At 37.4% G+C, this 13807-nt stretch overlaps 2 protein-coding genes across 4 annotated transcripts; one reads left to right on the plus strand and one right to left on the minus strand.

The window, feature by feature from the left end:
- Positions 1-568: 568 nt before the first annotated feature.
- On the plus strand, positions 569-1941 carry LOC136776662 (translational activator of cytochrome c oxidase 1). Its single transcript, XM_066732375.1, has 4 exons — positions 569-996; positions 1160-1412; positions 1507-1663; positions 1741-1941. The coding sequence occupies exons 1-4, from the start codon at positions 810-812 to the stop codon at positions 1939-1941; spliced, it is 798 nt and encodes a 265-aa protein (XP_066588472.1). The 5' UTR covers positions 569-809.
- A 258-nt stretch (positions 1942-2199) lies between these two features.
- Positions 2200-4947, minus strand: LOC136776660 (uncharacterized protein PF3D7_1120000-like). Of its 3 annotated transcripts, none has more exons than XM_066732372.1 (5): positions 4870-4947; positions 4692-4783; positions 4374-4496; positions 4114-4279; positions 2200-4042 (listed from the first exon to the last, which is right to left on the minus strand). In XM_066732372.1, exons 2-5 carry the CDS (start codon positions 4762-4764, stop codon positions 2215-2217), a joined length of 2190 nt encoding a protein of 729 aa, XP_066588469.1. In that variant the 5' UTR covers positions 4765-4783; positions 4870-4947; the 3' UTR covers positions 2200-2214. The 3 variants fall into 3 exon arrangements, with proteins under 3 accessions (XP_066588469.1, XP_066588471.1, XP_066588470.1); XM_066732374.1 differs by having other exon boundaries at positions 2200-3749; positions 3861-4042; positions 4692-4941; XM_066732373.1 differs by lacking the exon at positions 4870-4947 and having other exon boundaries at positions 4682-4770.
- Positions 4948-13807: the final 8860 nt, after the last annotated feature.

The raw sequence follows: 13807 nt of genomic DNA on the forward strand, positions 1-13807 counted from the left end.
TCATTGCTAAAAAATTGTACTCTGATAAACATCGACGAGGAATTTTTATATTGATTGGGCTGGGATCCAAATCGAACATTCAATGCATGTCTAATATCAAATAAACTTTTTCTTAAATATGAGTATTAAAGGCATTAATATCAAGACTCGAAATGCAGCTTGAAAAATAAACAGTTCAGGACAACGGGTCAGATAAAATCGGAAAAATGAAGCTTTATGTTTCTATGGACTATCAGTACTATGGAAGGTAAACAGTTGTTTAGAGGTTTCTAGAGATGAGGCCAGATAAATACCGATTGTCGGTAAATCAAATTTTTCCTCATCGGTAGTGGTATCAAGTACACACACTTAACCATGATTTCAAAACTCGCTACTAATACTGTGAATATCGTACATCTTTGGTAAATTGAAGCATTAAAAGAAAATGGAACGATATTCGCAGTCTTGTGAATTCCGAATAGAGCACGACCTTTAATATATATAATGAGCAGCAGGAGAATGCATATATCTGTATCGACAGTAGATAACTATATCATTGCCGAATATTCTTATAATTATGAATAAAATTATAAAATTGAAGAAATCAAATTGTTCTCTTATAAATGAAATAATAAATTTTAAAAACAGCTGTATCAATTAGGTATATGATTTTTAAAAATTGTTTCACCAGTAGCAGCACACCATGGGAAAATTGGTTAGTGTGTGTGTACTGCTAGACCGTCACGGCGCTATAAGCCAGCCACTGACAAATTAAACATAACCTTAAAATGATATGCTACTTTTAAAATCTTTAATTTTTATTTTATAAAATGCTAATCAAAAATTTCATTCGTTCTGCAAAATATTACAAAAATCTGCAAGTTTGTTTACTTCAAAGCAAGCGGCATGCAGGTCACAGTAAATGGCAAAATATTAAACATATAAAGGAAGCAAAAGATTTAGAAAGATCCGCATTATTTAAAAATTTTAGTGCACAGATGAAAATAGCAATAGCAGGTAAATTGTCAGTGTTACTTTTAGTATGCAGTACAGTTTATAAATTAAAGCAAATTTAATAAATAATTTTGTTCGCTTATCACATTACTAGGCTTGACATTAATATTGCATTTAGTGAAATATTTATGTAACAATAATTTTTAATTAATATTATCCTTAACAGAACATGGATCTCCTAAGCCCGAAGACAACAGAACGCTTGCAAGGATAATTGAGCAAGCTAAAAAAGCCAACATGCCATTATCTTCGATCAAAAAAGTCCTGGAAAAGGCTAGTTCTTCAAACTCAAAAGAAAGTTCCATTACAAGAATACTAACTATTTTAGGACCTTACAACACAGTATTAATAATTGAAACTCATTCAGAACAATTTCAATGGCAAAAACAAACATTACAAAACATTATTAAAAAATTTAAGTAAGTATTCTTTTCAAATCTTCTAACTTCATCTCTAAACCCTTACCATATATTCTTGTCTTTTTGTGTAAACAATTTATTGGAAATTTTCCAGTGCCAAACTATCAGACTCTTCTATTTTGGCTTTATTCGATTATACTGGTGTTGTAATGACAGAACCAAAAGATTTAAATACAGCCATGGAAGATGCAATTAATGTGTCAGCAAGAGATGTAGATGAAGTTGAAATCAACAATAAAAAATATTTAAAGGTAAAGTCTCTTACAATTGAAAAAACATATATTTATCTGAATATTTTTCTTCTCAACTCTTACTTGCTATTTTATAGTTTATATGCGATGGGGAAGAACTAGAAAAGGCACAGAGTAAATTAGAAAAGCTAAACTATTCAATAATTTCTGCACACTGTCATTATGCAGCTAATAATCCTGTTGATTTAAGTGACGAAGAAGCTGAACATGTGGATCTACTTTGCAAAAGGATTAGACAAATAGAAAATATTGATAGAATTCATGATAATATAGCATAGTAAATTTGCTATAAATCCACTTATAACAAAGATAAAATCATCTATTTTTAAGTGTTATTACTTTCTATATTAATAAAAGAAGGAGTATGAATGGAGATTTCATGTTGTAGATTTCTTTTTATTGTAAATATTCTATTTTAGAATATGATCGTGTTTATTCTAAAATTGTACAAAATAAATAATTTATATAACAATTATATATTAACATATAGCCTAATTAATTAACAGACATTACAAATATCATCCATATATGTAACCCTGATTATTCAACTATTATTCTACATCTGCACCATATCCTTTTAATTCATGGATGTTGGAGCCTGGAAAATTTAGGACAGCTTTCTTCAACATTAGCGATTTTAGTACTTTCTTCGACATTCGCGTAGTTCCTTTCCAAGGACTGTTTGTACAAGTTTCGACAATTTCTACTCCTATTTCTTTATCAACACTCTCTTCTATATTTATATTTACATCCCTATTTTCTTCATTTAATTCTTCCGTCACTTTTAAAGTAACACGCTCCTTCTTATGGACAGTTTCAGAAAGGTAGGAAATATTCGATGTTTTTCCTGATTTTTTTCGTTTCTTTGGCTTTCCATGCTCCTCGAACTTTTCCACATGTTGATTATTCTCGTTACCCGATGCTTCTTTCTCTTCAACTTCATTTGCAGCCAAACGCTCCAATTTCTTCTTTTGCTTAACATCTGTGGCAGTATCAACAGGTTTATCATCCCCATGTACCTCATCCTCTTGCAATTCTTCAACATCAAACCACTTAGTCATTTCTATCCGCTTTTTTCCTTTTTTACTTTTTTTTGTTTTTACAAACAAAACCTCTTCATTTTGTACCATATTCTCAGCTTCCTTTAAATTCTTATCTACATTATCCCCCATCTCTTTGTTAGGTTCTTCATTGCTCTTTTTATGCTTCTTCTTTTTCTTTTCCATTGTGGCCAAGCTTTGATTTGATTTCATATCTGCATCATCTTCCTTTGATTGTTTATTCAATTTCTTCTTCTTGGTTCTAATTCTCTGCACTTCTTCCAATATTGTAATTTCTTCATTATTTTCTTCATCATCTTGGTATATCGTAATTACTTCCCTTTCTGTTTCTTCCTCTGGTGCTTCTGGGATTGTTTCCAAATTGGACATTCTACGCCTTTTACCACATATTTTTGACCTCTCACATTTTTGTTCATTTAATGCATTGTCTAACATTTCGTTTGGTAATACTTCAGGGTCCAAAGCTTCATTAACGATACCTAAAGATGTTACCACAGATTCCTCTCTCTCTCTCTTACGCTTCCTTTTTAATTTTGTATTATCTACTTCAAACTTATCTAATTTAGCTTTCCCTTTCTTTTTTTTCACTACATCCGAACTATATTCTACGTTATCGTTAAACGTAACATGCTTTTTATTGCTATTTTCATCTGTCAAGTCTAAAGCATCATTTGTTACCCCTACGCACGGCCTTAAAACTTCAAATTTTTTACCAGTAAAGTTTTCTTCAACATTACTATCTAAGTCTAGAACTGGATTATCAAAACCTTTATTAATTTCATCATGACATGCAATTTTCTTTAGTTTCTGTGGAGTATTATTAGAGTTTTCAGGATATTCCAAGTCTAACCCTTCATTTTCATAAATAAATTCATATTTTCTTTTTTTTGGGGTACTATTACTATCTTCAACTGATATTTCATCAGAGCTGTTTAAATTTATACAAGGATTCTCAAATGCATAATTAAATGTATCAGGCATACTTTTTGATTTAATATTTGGTTCAGACTTGGGAGTACTTTTTTCTGAAAAACCAAAACCACAATACTGGTTTATGTTTTCAGAATCATCATGTTTTTTATCACAGTTTAGCAAGAAATTAGGACTCTTGTTTTTAAAATAATTTGAAATTGTACCTCTGTTGATAGTAAGAACACCAGATCTTACTTCTTGGCTTCCAATTGTAGCTGGAGAAGACTCATTTTCCATTCTTTCTTTAACATTTCTAGATTCGCCCAGCTCCTTCTTTCCAAATATATTTGCCAAATCTTTGGCACTATACTTCTTCACATCTTTACCTCGAATGAATTTCTTGTAACTAAAAAATATAAAAAGATTTTTAATTTTCTATGTATAAAAATTAATATAAAATCAACTGATAATACATACTGCAAACGTGCATGACTATTTTTGGATAATGTTTCTAAAGAAGTATCTACTTTTTCAGGAGCTGTAATCGCACCCTGTGTCTCTTGCAACTGCTGTAAGAGGCTATTGAATCCTTCTTGATTCTCAGTCCATGCTTGATCCAAACAATTGGAGTTAAATCCGAAACCTGCATATTAATCACAAGCCATATTATAGAACAGATCTGTAATACTATTGACCTATAATAAATGTAATTATTAAATAGTTGTGTATATGGTTACCTCCTTTGTCATTCTTAAAATTAATCCGAATGTGTTCAGTTGCACCTTGCTCCTGAGCACCGAGTCCTTTTCCATGTGTCCAACCCATTTTTTCCAACATTTTCTGGCCAAATTTGCTGGAATCTAAACATAATGAATCATATGTTCATAAAGTTCGATTATAATTCGAATTTTAGGCCTAACACAATTCGACCACGTAATTGTGTTAAGGATATATAGTTCTAGCTTTTGAAGCAATTAGAATCTAATGAATAATGGAAATTACAAAATTATTATATTTTCTTTAAGATTCGTAATAAAATTCATACAAAATTTAACCTTCGCTCCAATGCTTGCCGCGTGGGTTTAGCGACCATCTCTGTTTCCTTCGTGGTTCGGCTAGAGTTGCCATTCGTCCTCTTTTATTAACCCTACGGGGACGTCCGGGAGGATTTTTAAATTTATTTAGGATTTTCAAATTGTCCGAAAAAGTTATCCCTTCTTAATTCTCTCTTACCCGTAAAAGACTGATTAATAAATATTGTTTGAGATCGGAGATGGGTCGCGTGATGAGCGGTCCGGGACACCCTCCCGCCATAATGGCCGCTACGGAATAGTAGCTAGGAACGCCGGAAAAGGGGCAATATGTATAACTGCGCATGCGCGGTGAATTTCAGCCAATAGAAGGCATGCATGCATGTAACCGCTGGAACTTTTAAATAATTGAAAAACTACTTTAAATATCGATTTTCATTTTAATTAAGATGATTCAATGAAAATGGTAAAATATTTAAGTTTAAATGATATTAAAAGATATCATTCTTGATATTTTTGTAAAGAAATTAATATGATTTAAATTATAAGTAATCGAACTTATTTAGAAATTAATAATGTTAAAAGTTTTATGTCTGAGCATGGACGATATATGGAAACCATGCATTTGTATGATAATTTATTACAATTGAAGTACTTAAAATATGCAGATCAAGTAAAAAAATAAGATTCGATAGTATAAATATTTTTTTTTTTTTCGAAAATGTATTGAAATATATAGTCATAGCTAAATTATAAATTAAAATATATGTATTTCACAAAAAACGAAATAATTATTATATTTTAAATTTTCGAGAACTACGTAAATCAATTGAACAAAATTCACGTAATATGAGAATTAAAATACCGTTATTTTTAACGAAATTTTGCATGTACTATTATTAAAAATCATATATTAAATTTAACAAACACTTGTAGATTTTTTCATTATGATTTTAAATATTTTTATTCCGAACACACTCAGTTGACCTCCAAGTCTTCAAAGAACCACCTTACGAGATTTTATTATTTTATATAATAACAATGACTAATAATACTGTATATATAATATAAATAAAAATTAGGACGTTTGCTTAAAACTGTCCATGCTTTGAAATACATCAAATTTCAGAGAAGTCTTCTTTGTCTTTTATACAGTACCGCATATATAATAAACGATGCACGTCAATACCGCAATTATAAATGTGTCGAATAAAAGATTTTTTGCAGCGTTCGGTGCACGTATAATAAAAGCAGACCTATTATAAACGAAAGAACGACAAATAAGAAGAGCAGAAAATCCACGTACAAGCAGTGCAAGCATCGACCGCGTGTGCCGCATAATGATAATTGTAGATAGACCCGTTGCATTGTTAGTTTCTCAACCTTTTTTTCTTGCTAAGGAAAAACTGTCCGGGAAAACTCGACTACCAGTCAGCACCAATTTACTGAATGCTGGGAAACCTGGCTTATAATCTCACAATTAAAGCAATAAATAAAGCAGCTATTCAGGAAGCAAATATCTCGAAGGTAGTGCATAATACGTATATTGTAATATTGATGATAAATCTTGGATTCAAAGTTTTAGGACCACTTTTGCTCAACGGACGAGATTGGTATAACATAGGGCAGTACAATGTTGGAGAAATAATGTCCACTATAAGGTGAACAATCTATCGAGATGTATCGAACTGGCATATACCCTGAGCTATCCTGTCGTGTGAACTTCCTACGCGAGAAAGGAATCAACTTTTCCTTTTGGTGGGTCGCAGCTGCTCACCGCGGGAGGCGACGTGGGCGCGCTCGCGTCTCAACGAAATCTTTATGTTTACAAATAAAGAACAGAAGAAGAATGTCAATTCCGCATTGATTTCCTATGTAGTATCTTTTTTCGTCTTGAATATTTATTTACCCTTGAAATGAAACAAACATTTTAGTGATTATTGACAAAAGTGTTTTTAAATAACACGATAGTTCCTAGAAGCAGTTTTTCCTTTTACAGCAGAGGATAATGCGCGCTGGACGACATTGTGTGATATTGGAGATTCTCGTGTGCAGTATAGTGTAGTATATGCTTTGTGTCGATACTGCAATACCACACGGGACTCAAAGTACGCGTTCGTATAGTACCTGCTATACATACACAAATATATGATCACATGTTCCGTTATACAGCTGTATTGGTAGCACGAATACCACGGCACTAGCGGCAGAATTTCACATGCTCGTAAAAGGAGTTAGAATAAGTCTCGGGAAAAGACAGGAAACAAAGTTCTATGCGGGCAGGATAGCTCAGGATGTACGAGAATAGAATTGTGTTGCGTGGTGAGGCCAATGCGCGCGCCTGGGCGCGTGTGAGCGTGTAAATGGTATAATCGCAGTCGTGTTTTGATTGGTGCGAGCGAGCGGCGTTTGACTCTGCGGAACAAAGCTCACTTTTTGTCAATCGTCTCGTGTCAGCAAAGCGAAATTCAATCCGCTATACTAATAATTATTTCATTCGACATGCGTTTAATCATCTGTATATATATATATATATATATATACATATGCTTGCAAACACTGCTTCTCTAGTCAGTATTTTCTTCAATCATGCCGATATGATAACAAATTCCAACAAAAGCAAGTCTCCATTGCAATTTTAAAGAAATCACAACTCTTTTAAAATAAAATATTCTTTTCAATTGTTACAATTGATAAGAAATAAAACGAGTTTCCTTACAACGGTCTAACGAACTGTATTCGCAAAAAATATCAGATTCAAGAAAATTAAAGAGAGAAACGGAAGTGACGACTCGGTTATAGATTTGCTTACCAATATTTAGGAACAGCGTGATTCGAGTACGCACGATTCAAATTCTTGATATTTTTTAGAAAATGACAGGTCTTGTCAGAATGGTCAAGCTGGATAATTGACAAGAATATAAGGTTGGAAAAATGAAAGTGAGAGAGAAGAAGAATAATTTAATTAGGCAGCTGTGGCAATGGCAGTTATGGTTAAGTTAATTAAGCGAGTCTCTGCGTTTAATCGCAGCGGAGGACGCGGAGGTTCGTTAGAGGAGCAAGTTTCGCGAGTCCAGCTTCGATTCCTCGTCGGCTCGGTTGATTAGTCATTAGGTACCACACCGAGGTTGCTGGTATATATATATAACAACGTGCATTGTAAATGCGCGTGTACAAGAATACATTGCTGAAAACTGCATTTGCATCGGTATTACGCGTTTGCACATTCCGCAGGAGGACAGGACGATCATCGGGGAGTCGCGAGATCGAAGAAGAAGCACCTGGTGCGCGGGTTTTCTGTCCGTGACCGTACTCCGCGGTTTCCTTCCCATTCTCATCATGATCCCGTCCATAAAACGCACGGCGTTGAACGCACTACGTCGATCGGGGAGACAATGGCCAATCGACGTAAGAGAAAACAGAGGAGGATGAAGAGATCGCCGTGCTTCCTCCAACTCGCTCGCAGTTCGCTATATATTTTCTTTTATTTCTGTGGCACAACCTGCAGGGCCACCGGGAGAAGACCCGACCACGTTGTACGCTTCCTCCAACTCGTACACAATAGGAAATTGGACGTCCTCTACGACTGGAACTCGATCCTTGCATTTCCGCTTTTGAATCGACGTGCGACTGTCGATCGAGAATCCGAGATTTTAAGAGGATGAAGAATCGATGAGATTCGAGGTCACGTGGTGCACGGCGGTCACGGGCTACCTACCAGCTGGACGCCGCGGTACAAGCTAAGCGTAACCCGTGCGTGGACAGCGTGGACTTGCCTCGGCAAGTTCGGATTTCTGGATTCCCTTGACCGGTTATCTGGCCCACGGTGATCCAACGTAAATCAGAATCCACTCTGGATCGCTGTAGTTATACTCTCGTGATCAGTTCACACGGTACGATATTACAAACTCCCGCTTCGCATAGTCACCGCGGTATGTCGTCACAGTGTATAGGATCAGTGGTACAGTGACTGAAGAAAAACGAATGAAAGAATACACGGTAAGGCGCAAGAAAGTACGCGGAGAAAAAGAGAATCTATATAACGCAACTCTCCGGCTCGTCGAAAGTCTGCCTCGAAATTTCCCTAGAAAAGTCACTCGTTATTTCTGATGTAACCGCCGCGCGATTTCTAGAAATTATATATACCTACGTATCTCTCGCGTAAGATTAGGCTGATTAGCCTGGTGCTTTTAATGGAATTTATAGGTGTTTCGGAACGAGTCTCGCCCAAGTAAATATAAGGCGAAGAAGGAAGCTGGATCTCAAGAAGGTGGGTACATGAATAAACGTCTGGTTACCCCACGATTTTCCAATGCAAACGTCATAAAACGCGAACCATTCACCCGCGGAATATTAGCACGACTCGCGTGTGCCGCGCATATTTGTGCAATGAACTTTATTGGATCGAGACAGCTTGATTTATCGGGTGAGAGAAATTCGAAGGCTATATAGCTTACCGGAAATGCGTAACGTGCGGCGAAATCTCGAGGAGATCGCGTTCCAAAGTACAGTGAAAAGTTCTGTACAGGCACATAACGATATAGATAGTATATAAACATAGCTATACAGTTTAAGGTTAAGAAAAAATTATATTTTAAATCTGTGCCATCGCTCAGTCTACACCACGCGCACTATTCCCACGATTTAATCTTTGTAAGCTTCTATATAATAACAATAATAACCGCAGCTGGGATATCCAGAACGATGCGAATTTGATTTTTGGACGAGAGAAAAAAACGTGCATGGAGTGGAAGATTTTCGTTGATCCTTAATTGAGAAATAATGGTCGCTCGAAAGAAAGAACGCGATGCAGGCAGTCAGGTGGCAGCTTGTATATGGTCCGAACGATCTTGACGGTACATCATGATTACACGTGTTATCAAGGCCAAGGGAATTTTCTCTGGTAAGTATATAAATGGCAGGGCAGGACACGCGATCGTTTTAATCGCGAGAACTGCCGGAGGTACGTCATTCCGCTTTAGTTTCCGCGCGCTTCCTCTCTCGAGGTCCATTATTCACGGAAGACTCGGCTCGATCTCGATCGATCGAGCTTGCCAACTGTGTCCTCTCCCAGCTGCTCGACCTTGCTATATATATATATATATATGTACTCGTCTAAGTAAAAAAATAGTATCGCAATTTTCGTATATATGTTTTTCTAGGAAAATTTCAATTGAAATTAATCGTTCGTTGCTGAACGAATGGTACCTCTGATGCACGTACCTTGTAGTCTGAAAAAAATTCGCGTGGTTTATTTGTTTTACGAGTCGTACAGAGGATGGTTGTCGCAAGTTCCTCCTTCTCCTTCTGGTATATTACTGGAGAACGCATGCACGCGGCTCTAGCTTGGCATTATCGGCCCATTGCGTATACGAGGAGCGACGCACCCACACACGACCGCGGCTTTATTGCACCGGACGTACGAAATATTACGAAACAATAATGGCCGCGTAGGTTGCATGGCCCTTATTTATTACAGCGATACGTCGCGATCGATAATTCCGGCAGAAGAAGAAACTATAATGCGCGATGATGCTCGTATGGAGAAGCAGAAGCCACGCAACCAGTTGTTTCTCGGTATAATTATACATCCGCTGTGTAGGTGCCTATATTGTATGTACATACATAAAGGGTCGTAGAATAGAGCTCATTTTTATCCAATACACTCTGTGCGGGGTAATTGTGTCCCTACACTCTTTATTATGGGTTTTAATTATATCTAACGAGACGAAAAAGTAATATTACAGCTAATATAAATGAAAAATTCAACTCTTCTATTATTTCTCGTATTTTTACTATATAAAGAGACTGTTGATGAATTCCGTTTACCATGCAAATGGCAGGTCAAATCCTAATTTCAATAATTGAAGAAATGCAACTGTTAATAATAATAACAAACGATGTATTATAATCGAGGAACAAAGAAGAAATCCATTAAAACCAATTAGATGATTTTTTAGAGAACGAGTTCCTGGTGTCCGAAAAGATGTGTGCCAGCGTTTCCATCACGCTTGAGCGATCAAAGTTCCGCCGGAAGTGGAAGGGAATCGTGCCGGATATGCGAGTAGTCCTCGTGAAATAAATCCAAGTTCGCTTGACGGAAAATTGGAGGGCGAAGAGTGGGGTGATCGTGTGTCCAGGTTTTATACATATATACATGTTTCCCTATCAGATCAAATGCTCGAGGTCGATTATACGAAGGCAGAGTGGAATTTCTGGGTATTTGCCAAGTGTGTACACCTACACACTCTGTCAAAGACATTGCGAGACTGGGGCAGAAAAATGACACAGTACGCGCGCAATGAAAAAATTGCACGGTTCGTTAAAATGAAAGAGATAGTCTATAGTCGAGGAAGGAGTATATATATATATATATATATATATATATTTGCATGTTATTATGTGTATAACGAGCGTGGTATAGGTTCGATGTTTTATCGCGATGCTCGATCTCCATCCCCCTGTGTAAAAGCTAGGGCAGGCGAGGAGATATAACGCATGGCTAAACTTATTACGTGTTTGCAGAGAGAGAGAGAGAGAGAGAGAGCAGAGTTGGTTTCGAAGGGTGAAATGAGAGTGCGATGGACTCGCGGCCGCGCCTTTCCAAGCAAGGGCTTGGCTTTAAGGGTGTGGTATATTTACCGGAGAAAAACATCACGTGCCAAACTGCCTGCACCCTTATTCTTCCCTCTAGCTCTTTATTAAAATCGATTTTTCCTCGTGTTTAGACGCGAAACTCGTAAAAGCACAGGACATGCGAGTCTTTCTCTCTTTCTCTCTCTCTCTCAGTAGAGAGAGAATATATATGTAGGGCATGCGAAGACGATTTATGTATTAGCGTCTACAGGGCCTATTGTTCGAGGATGTTTGCCAGTGGGCGATCGCAGGATTGTTTATCCTATGACTTAGTCCCGACCCGTTAGTCATAATTTATTCGTCATTCGATATTCAGAATGCGTCTATATATGTGTACCTACGAGAATGCAACGACAATTCCTCCGCGATGTATCTCGAGGCTCGAGCAAAGATTAAACTCCAATCGAATAAACAATTACTCAGCTTCTACGAAGTTTTGTGAAAAAGTGTCGTGTTACATCTGCGGTGTATATCTATATATATGCATTAATCATTCCTCCTCCTCCTCTTCCTTGGTTTCGTTTCAAGGTTGAAACAATATAATAAATCTGTCGAGGTAATTGAACGAGCTAAGCGAAAGAAAAGTAACATTTAGTCTCCCTCATAGTCCTCGCAGGATCCTTCTCGTAATATTTCATCTCTCTCCCAGCTAGTTCTCCATATTTACCTTTTCCTCGCCACTCGTAAGACTTTACACGAGTATATCTTGGAAGAAAAGATAACTCGCGTTGGTTCGCGGGTCCTCCTCGGGTGGGAGTAAACAACGCTTTGATCAATGCAAACTGTGACGAGGCGATAATATGACTGTGGAACCGGAAAGATCCTGCACATATACACATATAAATATATTGATACAAAAGAAATAACGGTATAAAAATGCAGTTTCAAAGTAAAGTACTGCAGAGAAGAGACTGAGAGGAGTATATATATATATAATGATAGTTATTCGCGTATAGGGGATTTTTCAAGGCGGAAGTGCAGGTGGATGTTCCTCCGCTGGTCCAGGGAGACATTGTTCGCAGGATGGAAATTTCGAGAGAAGAGAATTAAAGAGAAGCGAGACTCTTTTGAGGTTGCTGCGGGAATCTTTGCTTTCGGTGTTGACGGACAGGTTCGCCTTGCAAGGTGAGACGCTTCGATGTATACTCGTTCACGCTACGCAAACGTGAACACGCTTCAGTTGACGGGATTGCAGGATGCGAGGCATATATAGTGGGCGTGCGTGGAATTGCATGCACACGACCAACAAGTTGCCTGTGGGAAAGTAATGCAACACCATGGGACCTGCTGGCTGGACCGGACCAGACCGCGGCTGCCGCTCTTGCCAAACTCCCATATAACTCGGAGGACAACGTTGTCTCTTCCCTCCTCCTGCCATTCTATATATATATATATATATATCTATAGGAATGCAAGCACAAACCAACCGACCACCGTACTTCCTTTTTCCCATCAGATACAATATATCCGACTGAAAAATTCAATTGGAAGAAACTTTTTTTCTTAATTTTATATATATATATGTATGTATGTGTGTGCGTGTAGTGATATCGGTTGGTCGCAGCTGGCGAATAAACAATGAGAAAGGTAAGCCGGTGTGGTCCTTCGGTATAGATAATAGTAACGCGTACCTACGCAATTGTCTCGTAACTCGCCGCTTATCAGACTCGCGTTATCGCGGCCATGTTCACATCGTTCGTCAGCTCAACTGTAGTACTTAAGGACTCGAATCTGCTTGCAATAAAATACACACGAACGCCGATGGTCGAATTTTTGCGAGAGTATATAATTATAATCTTCAACCTTGATATTTTTATTTTCTCAAGAGTTTTTTATAAACAATATCTCACGCGATGTACGCAACTCTCCGGAGAAAGAGTTTTGCTGATTTCTAAAATTTGGCAATTAAAATAAATATAAAATTAGAAATTCCTTCGTAACGGTGAAATTTTCAGTGACAAAGTATCACGGAGTGAAAGGCATCGTAAGGACAGGCGGACGCATGCACTTATTGTGTGATCTTGCGAGTCTCCCACGAATTTCCAGAGCAACAGTGTGCAAAGTTGCGAGGTCGCGATTTCACCCGCTCGGGAATATGCGAAGCGGAAGAGAGAGAGAGAGAGAGAGAGAGGGGTGTGGTAGGTTTCATTGACATCTCTTCTCGGCTCTCTTCTCTAGCTATTATTACGGTTGCTCGCCACTGGAGAGTTGCCTTTGGACCAATGGGTCAAAAGGAAGGTACCTGCCCTCGTCAGTCACCACTTTGCAACCATTCCACAGTAGGCCAGTCATTGCGTGACAAATCATTCTATTCTACTTCTCGATACAATATACCTCGTACACCGAGCTCACTATGATTCTCACGAAACGCCGAGGAAACGAAAGATTAATTTACGAAGGGTACGACGCGTCGTTTACTATTTTCCATGGAATTTTCATCTACAAGTGTGTGTATGTATATATATATATATATATATATATTTATAACGCGAGTCGGTAGAACG

This window comes from Prorops nasuta, unplaced genomic scaffold (genome assembly GCF_024137725.1).
Source record: "Prorops nasuta isolate Cenicafe-Biocafe unplaced genomic scaffold, Cenicafe_Pnas_1.2 PNAS00010, whole genome shotgun sequence".
Classification (NCBI taxonomy): Eukaryota; Metazoa; Arthropoda; class Insecta; order Hymenoptera; family Bethylidae; genus Prorops; species Prorops nasuta.